The sequence below is a fragment of the Carcharhinus amblyrhynchos genome, chromosome 9 (assembly GCF_965287045.1).
Source record: "Carcharhinus amblyrhynchos chromosome 9, sCarAmb.v2.hapA, whole genome shotgun sequence".
NCBI lineage: Eukaryota > Metazoa > Chordata > Chondrichthyes > Carcharhiniformes > Carcharhinidae > Carcharhinus > Carcharhinus amblyrhynchos.
Window position 1 is genome coordinate 93,693,080 of NC_137332.1, and position 8,999 is coordinate 93,702,078.

General features: G+C 43.2%; 1 protein-coding gene across 5 annotated transcripts in view; it reads left to right on the forward strand.

Annotated features, from left to right (window-relative positions):
- LOC145348030 (uncharacterized) overlaps nt 1-7,689 on the forward strand; it is a 65,830-nt gene extending 58,141 nt beyond the window's left edge. The window contains exons 1-4 of one of the 5 annotated variants that reach the window (XM_080196145.1): nt 84-120; nt 2,523-3,214; nt 5,954-6,107; nt 6,199-7,689. In XM_080196145.1, coding sequence (XP_080052271.1) covers nt 2,936-3,214; nt 5,954-6,107; nt 6,199-6,893 — 1,128 coding nt within the window. In that variant the 5' untranslated portion in view covers nt 84-120; nt 2,523-2,935 and the 3' untranslated portion in view covers nt 6,894-7,689. Of the gene's footprint in view, nt 1-83; nt 121-246; nt 394-1,005; nt 1,880-2,522; nt 3,215-5,953; nt 6,108-6,198 lie in introns of those variants that run through there. The other 4 variants (XM_080196143.1, XM_080196147.1, XM_080196146.1 and 1 more) reach the window with 4 other exon arrangements.
- The last annotated feature ends 1,310 nt before the right edge of the window (nt 7,690-8,999 follow it).

An 8,999-nucleotide genomic window follows, 5' to 3' on the forward strand; every position in this document is an offset into this window, starting at 1 on the left:
TGGCGCGCGCTCTCTCTCCCTCTCTCTCTCTCCTCCCGCCCCGCAGTAATTCCACACTGTCGCTCCTCACTGCGCAGACTCCAAGGACACATGCAGCATGGATAATATAGTTCCCACCAGGTGAGAGTCTCTCGAAAGCGGCTGCGCAGAACTGGGCGGAGCACTGACACAGTGAAATCCCATCCCCTGCAAGGTGCAATTCGCTGACAGCATGATTGATGTCGGTCAGACTCCAGGTCCCTCTGTCTCTGAATGGTTCTGAGAGTCGTCAATCAGAGCGCTGAGCTGTTTGATTGGAGCTGTGTGTTGGATATTGAGTGTGTTTATTGGAAGCATTTCCCTTCTGATTTACAGGCTGAGTTTTGTTGATGGGTCATTACTGAATATGAGAAGGTGAGATGTAATTATCTGGGAGGGGCAGGGACACATTTATTGAAATGTCTTTGAATATCTCCTTTAAAGATTTTACCTGAAGGCCTTGCCTTTCCCAAAAGCCTGGGCTTGGATTTGATAATTTTGCCCAGTGCTGTGTCTGATAGTTGAATTTGGGACGTGCAGCCTGATGTGTGCAAATTTCCCAGCTTAAATCAGAACCCTTCAATCAACTACACTGAAGCAATATTCCCCTTGCCTTCCAGCACTTCATGCCCAATGTGTTTTCTTCAAATAACTTGGGAAAACAAAGGGAGAAGTCTCTTAAAATCTCCATTGAATTAACATTTCTCCTGAGTGTTTTTAATATTAAACACATAATCAAACAGTAAAACTGGTCTTTGCCAAAAAGACTCAAGCGCACAGTCATTTAAATTCTGCCTGACTTTTGATTGCCCTCATGGTGCCTGGGTAGATGGGGCTCTGGATGGAGGAAAGAAAGTAGACACGTTGCCTGCTCCTGGTTACTATCCAGAGTCTCTGGTGGAAACAGAGGGCATGTGACAATCAAGTAGTCAAGTGAGGAAATAGAAAGGACTTGCACCTTATTTTCTCACATGGAGAACAGCAGACTGGCATTCACAATGGAACAGTCTCTAACTGAGGAGTCAGCCCCTTCAGCAATGGGAGGAGAGGGAGTTGCAGAAAACAATGTTTCCTTTTCATGTTTTACAGAAGGATTGCACTATACTACACCAGGGAATACAGACAAGATAGTCACCTAATCTAAGTCTGATATTCAAAAGGGGAGATTATAGACCAGTGAGCCTAATGTCAGTCCTGAGGAAGTTGCTAGAGTCCATTATCAACAATTTCATAATTCAGTATTTAGAAAGCAGTGGTATATTCAGACAAGGTCAGCATGGATATACAATGGAGGAATCATGCGTGATGAATCTATTGGCATTCTTTGAGAATGTAACTTGTAGAGTTGACCAGGAATGGATGTGGTTTATTTAGACTTTCAGAAGACTTTTGGCAAAGTCTCATATAGCAGACTACTATGTAAAGTTAAATTGCAAGGGGTTGGAGGTAATGTCTTGACATGGAATGAAAGCTGATTAGCAGACTGGAAGCAAAGAGTTGGCATAAATTGGTCTTTCTGATAGGCAGGCAATGACTAGTGGGCTGCCAAGGAATTTGTGTTCGGACCCAAACTGTTCACATTATATATAAATGATTTGAAAGAGGGAAATAAATGTATTATCTCCAAATTTGCAGATGATACAAAACTGGATGGGAGAGTAAGCTGTGAGGACGATGTAGAGATGCTTCAGCATGATTTGAACAAGCTGCGTGTGGGGGTATATGCATGGCAGATTCGGTATAATGTAGATAAATGTGAGGTTATAACATTGGTAGCAATAATAAGAAGACATTATTACTTGAATTGAGAGTGGTGGATACTCAGTGAGACATTGCTGTCCTCGTGCATCAGTCGCTGAAAGTAAGTATGCAGGTTCAGCCTTCACAGCGAGAGGATTTAAGTATAGGAATTAGAGATGTTTGACTGCGATTGTATAGGGTGTTGGTGAGGCCACCTGGGAGTATTGTGTAGTTTTGGTGTCCTTAATTGAGGAAGGATGTCCTTGCTTTGGAGGGAGCAAAGGTTTACCAAGCTGATTCCTGGGATGGCAGGTCTGTCATATGAGGAGAGACTAAGTCGGTGGGATTGTATTCATTGTAGTTTAGTGAGAGGGATCTCATAGAAACTTATAACATTTAACAGAGTTAGACAGGGTAGATTCGGAACAAATATTCCGAATAAGTGGAGGAATCCAGAACTAGGGGATCATAGTTTGAGTATAAGGGATAAACCTTTTAGAACTGAGGTAAGGAGAAATTTCCTCACCGAAGATGGTGAAAGAATGGAATTCACTACCACAGGAAGCAGTTGACACCAAAACATTGTGTGATTTCAAGTAGAAATTAGATATAGCTCTTGGGGGCAAAAGAATCAAGGGATGTTGGGGTGGGGGGGGAAATCAGGATATTGAATTGGTGATCATAATGAATGGCAGAGCTAGCTTAAAGAGCTGAATAGCCTACCACTGTTTCTCGTTTCTATATTTCTATGATGCCGCATGTAGAAGCTGATCCAAGAAACAACTACACAACTGTGGGAAGACATCCAGTCCCTTCACAGCATTGCTCAACACAGAGAAGGTCGGGCAGTGAAATCATCACCTGGAAATCGGTCGGGTCAGGGGAGCCTTGAAATTAGATCTGAAACTGGTCAATGGTGTGGAACCTCCCATCAGAAGCAACCTTTCCAAAGGTTCAGCTGTGGGTGATTGGTCAGGGTGAGGCTGGGAAGAAATGTGAGTGGGCTCCAAGTGTGGGGAGAGCTTCAATCGTTCATCAAGCCTCATGAATCACTGACTCATTTCTACAGGTGAGAGGCTGTACAAGTGTGTCTGCGTCCGTGGCTCCACATGCTCGTAAGATATCCTAACGTACAAGGTGCATCTTCTACAACCATTGTCAGTACAAGGGCAATCAAATGGAGGGAAAACGATTCAAGTGTGAAGTTTGCAACAAAGGTTTTGTAACATTTACATCACTCCTGAAACACCAGCGTGTTCACACAGGAGAGAAACCCTTCACGTGCAAGGAGTGTGACAAATCATTTTCAGATTCATCAAACCTTCGTAGACACCAACGCATTCACACAGGGGAAAAACCCTTCAGGTGTGAGGTGTGTGACAAATCATTTACGGATTCGTCAAACCTCCGTCAACACAAAGGCATTCACACAAAGGAGAAACCATTCACCTACGAGGTATGTGATAAATCATTCTCGGTATCATCTACCCTATATATATATATATATATACCAACGTATTCACACAGGAGCAAGGGAAACCCTGTAAGTGTGATTTTTGTAAGAAAGCTTTTATCCAATCTTCCCATCTTCTATACACCAGACGATTCACATAGGGGAAAAGCCATTTATATGCAAGATATACAATGAATTGCTGTTTGACTCATTGGCTTCTACGTGCACCAACATATTCACACAAATCATTCAACAAAACATTCTCTGAGCCCTATGCGCACAGCAACACATTCACAAAGGAGGCAAACCATTCACGTGTACATTGTGTAACAAATCATTCCTGAGTCATTGACCGTGGTAAGAAGTCTCACAACACCAGGTTAAAGTCCAACAGATTTATTTGGCAGCACTAGCTTTCGGAGCCCCAAGCCCCTTCTTAAGGTGAGTGAGGACTCGTGTTCACAAATAGGGCATACACCAGCATCCCCCATGACAACAGCATTGCTGCAACTGCCTCAGTACTCAATACCGACAACTGCCAATCTCCAGATGCAATTCTACAACTCATCCGCTTCATCCTGGACCAAAATGTCTTCACCTTCAACAACCAGTTCTTCATCCAGATATATGGAACACCATGGGGACCAAATTCACACATCAATATCTTCACGAAAAGGTTCAAATAAGACCTCTTCACCGCACAGGACATTCAACCGATGCTATATGCTAGATACATCGATGACGTTTTCTTCCTTTGGACTCGTGGTGAATAATCACTGAAACAACTATATGATGACATCAACAAGTTCCATCCCACCATCAGACTCACCATGGACCACTCTCCGGAATCAGTTGCATCCTTGGACACATGCTTCTCCATCAAGGATGGTCACCTCAGCATTTCACTTTACCGCAAGCCCACGGATAACCTCACGAAGCTCCACTTCTCCAGTTTCCACCCTAAACACAGAAGCTATCCCCTATAGACAAGCCCTCCGTATACACAGGGTCGGCTCAGATGAGGAGGATCGCAACAGACACCTACAGATGCTGAAAGATGCCCTCATAAGAACAGGATATGGCATTCGACTCATCGATCGACAGTTCCGACGTGCCACAGTGAAAAACTGCACCAACCTCCTCAGAAGACAAACATGGGACACGGCGGACAGAATACCCTTTGTTGTCCAGTGCTTCCCTGGAGTGAAGAAACTATGACATCTTCTCCAGAGCCTTCAACATGTCATCGATGAAGACGAACATCTTGCCACGGCCATCCCCACACCCCCACTTCTTGCCTTCAAATAACCGCACAACCTCAAACAGACCATCGTTCGCAGCAAACTACCCAGCTTGCAGGAGAACAGTGATCACGACACCACACAACCCTGCCACAGCAACCTCTGCAAGACAAGTTGGATCATCAACATGGATGCCATCATCTCACGTGAGAACACCATCTGCCAGTTCACGGTACATACTCTTGCAACTATGCCAACGTTGTCTACGTGATATGCTGCAGGAAAGGATGTCCCGAGGCATGGTATGTTGGTGAGACCATGCAGATGCTACGACAACGAATGAATGAACACCGTTCAATAATCACCAGGCAGGAGTGCTCTCTTCCAATCGGGGAATATTTCAACAGTCGGGGCATTCAGCCTCTGATCTTCAGGTAAGCGTTCTCCAAGGCAGCCTTCACGACACATGACAACGCAAAATCACTGAGCAGAGACTGATAGCCAAGTTCCACACGCATGAGGACGGCCTGAACCGGGATCTTGGGTTCATGTCACTCTGTCTATAACCCATGGGTTTGCAAAATCTCAGTAACTGTCCTGGCTGGAGACAATACACATCTCTTTTACCAGTGCTTAACCCTCTCTCCACTCACATTGTCTGTACCTTTTAAGACTTGATTACCTGTAGAGACTCGCATTCCATCCATTATGTTGTAAATTGAATTTGTGTCTTTATATGCCCTGTTTGTGAACACGAGTCCTTACTCACCTGAGGAAGGGGTTTGAGGCTCAGAAAGCTAGTGCTGCCAAATAAACCTGTTGGACTGTAACCTGGTGTTGTGAGACTTCTTACTGTGCTTACCCCAGTCCAACGCCGGCACCTCCACATCATTTACCATCTACACACATTGCATTCACACTGGTGAGAAACCATTCATATGTGAAACAAATCATTCACATTATTATCAGACCTCCAAAACATCTGCACATTCACAGTGTGGCTCACCTGCTTCCCTTATACTGAGAGTTGTGTGTGTTGTTCACTCTCCAGTGCTCTCACAGGGGTGCTGTTCTTCTAAAGCGCTGTCTGTCTTAGTCCAATCTCTCCTACCATCAGTCCCAATTGTTTCAAGGTCAATTTAACTTTGACCAGATCACCAAAAGAAGACATCAGTATATACAGAAGCTGCTGCTCATGCACAAGTTTCCCTGCAATGGACAAGAGGGCAATATCTGAATATTAAATATTTTTGTGTGTTAATTTGTGAAATGTTTTGAGTTGCAAAGACAGAAAGATCACGATTTTTAAAACTAATTTTGAAGTGTTGTAAAATGCAGTTGTCTTGGCGTTGGCTCTGCCTTTGTCCTAAGATTGATCTCTAATCAGAAGTCCCTCTGGGTACAGGCTGAAAGCTGTCTCCAGCAGTCAGAAAATGTGTCACAAGACAGCACAGCAAAGTCTGAATCATGATTTAGTTTTTATTTTCATTTCTTCCTTTAGGTAAAGCTGGCCCATAACACTCAGGAGCACTCATTGACTGGAGACCAGGTTCCATATGTTGAGCAGACAAAACAGCAGGAGTTCATGAGGAAGCTGTTAGGCCTCTCCAACCCCATGATAATCAATGGTGGATCAGATGTGGGGATGAGCGAAGGTGATGTCAGCAGCTGAGTGTTTAAATTATCAGGAGGAGAGTTAATTTATGTGATAAAAGACAATAATTGTGATTTTCTTCCTCCTGAAAGATATACAAGTGTCCACAGACACATCAGAGGATGGTGGAGGAATGTTGACAACAGCGTCCGAGATTCCTGAAAGGACTGATGAGGAAGGAACGGAGGTGAATACCTCACAGAAATATGGCATGACAGCTGCAGTGGAGGAGGGCGAGGATTGTCAGGAGGGTCATGTTGATGAATTCAATTTCAATATTGTGGCTTGTGTGAAAGAGGAGCCTTGTGATGCTCCGGCTGCTGTGGTGGAGGGAGGATGCTCAGAATCTTCTGGAGTTGAAGAACTTGTAGCTGTGGGAGCAGAAGCTCCGCTGTCTTCACGAGTGCACGGACAACATCAGAGCCATGCTGCTGATGAAGATGATCTGAAACCTTTTGCATGTTTACATCAGGAACCAGTTCGAAGTATGGACAGTCATCAGGCCACTTCTAACCTGCTTCTACAAACTTTGACTGAATTTAAAATGGATGTTACCCAAAATCTGCAAAGAAACAACGAGATTCTTCAGCAGCAGAATGAGATTCTTTGTCAGCTTCTACAAAGAAGCAATGAAACTTTGAATGAAATGAGGCAGATTCTGACTCAGATTGTAGCGCCTGCACCTTCTGGCCAGCAGCAGTCAAGTGCAGGGACATTTGCTGCTGGATATGCCTCTTGTGCAGGGACGGTCCCATCACAGGGACAAGTAAAATGCAAAAGAAATTAGGGTCTCTGCCTCTGACAGTGCCTCCTGAGCTTCTTTCTCATGAGGACAATGGTGAGGAGGCCAAATCTGGATGGTCTGTCTCCCAGTTACAGCCTCTCATTTTCCTGGGGTCAGAAATGGGCCAGATTGGGATTTGCACGTTTCACAGAGGCAACCGTCCATAGAAATCATTATCTGCCTCCACTTGTCTAGTTTTGGGTTAGAGGTGTCTGAGACCTGACTTGTGCAGATTACACCTGGTAAGGGCATGTCTGAATCCTATGAATTTGTTTGGATTGATAAGGTAACCTTTTGGAGAGGGTGTGGTCCCCAGACATCTTCTGTGGGAGGTAAAATGCCCTTTAAGTTACTAAACGTCAGCATGAATGTACATGAAAAGTACATTAACACATTCAAACTGAGAACACAAGGAACTGTCAAGCTATCCATAGATTTACACAGCACAGAAATGGGCTTAGGCCCATTGAGTCTGCACTGACAATAACTACCACTAAAGGCGTGCTAATCACATTTTCCTACACTTGTCCCATATCCTTGAATATTATAGTTCAAGTGCTCATCCAAATTTTTTTTTAAGGTTGTAAGGTTTAAGACTTTCACTACCTTCCCAGGCAGTGTATTTCCACATTCCCACCACCCTCTAAGTGAAAATTGTTTTCTCAAATCCCCTCTGAATCTCATGTCACTTACCTTAAAACTGTGCCCTTCGTGATTGAATCCTCAACCAAGGGGAACAGCTACTCCTTACTCACCTTGTCCATATCCCTCATAATTTTATGCACCTTAATCATGTTTCCCTCCCTCTCCCCCCCCCCCCCCCCCCCCCTCCCTCCAGCCTGCTCTGCTGTAAAGAAAACAATCCAAGCCCATCTAGTCTTTCGTAGCACAAATGCTCCATTCGAGGCAATCTTCTGGTGAACCTCCATTGAATCCCTCTAGTGCTATCACATCCGTCCTGAACTTCCAGAACTGCACACAGTACTCCAGCTATAACCTAACCTGACCTATCCAGGCAAATTTACATCTGCTTTTAACTCTGGAGAAAATTATTGCCTTTCACTGTCAACATAAGCCTCGGGCTAACTGGATTAATGTTGCAGGACAGATTTTACATTATCATAGTGGGAGGTTTGCCATTTCATATTTTTCTGGACAATGCCAAGTGGTATGGACAGTTTGAAGAGAAGTGTAAATTTCAGTGCTTGTTTTTCAGACAGGATTATGAAATTTAATGGAACGTTTGTTGTTAAAAGGAATATAAATGTAGTAGTTGTGTGTTTCTTTTATAAATGTGTGGTTTAAATAAACAAAGTTTGTAACAGACACTTGAAATTTCATTTTGTTTCACTTTATGTGGTCCTGTAGTCTTCTCATTGTGGATATTGGGTGAGCTGGTATGGGTGGTGAGTGGAGGTTGTGGGTTAGTTTATAAGGGGGTAATACCTATACCTAATAATTAGGAGGGAGGATTGTAACCACACCATATTAGTAACTGGCCAGTGAAAGCGTTAAAATCAAAAAGATTATACACAGTAATTAGCAGAGACAGGCATAACGGGATATTAAGCTACTTTACAAAGAACAAACCTATCCTTTCAGCTAAGAAAAGATAAGGAGTCATAAGTATGGGGAAAGGCCATTTAATGCAGACATCAGGATTTGTGTTCTAATATTCAGACACAACTGGGGTTTCTAAAGATAACTAGAACAATACACGATGCAATTAAAACGCTGATTGGATATTATAATCAAAGGTGATTGTGATTGGTTTTAATACCTGTACTTATGAATGATGTAACCTTAATCAATAACTGTGAGTGGATAGAGATAACTTCTATACTTTCATAAATGCTAATCATTTGTAATCGAATTTGAAACTATAATTGCTTATGTATTTCTGAATTCTGCACTCTGATCAATCCTAATGGTTTGATCAGAGTCCTGTAGCTGCACTAAATCATCTTAATCCACTCTATGACTTTGTCTGGCTACTTGAGGGGAATGATTCTTTTAACTATAAAAAGAAGATAAACATTGAGAGCCCTGCAACAGTTTGAATTAGCACAAAATTGGCATAGACGCTATAAAGGGGTAAGTGGCTGCATG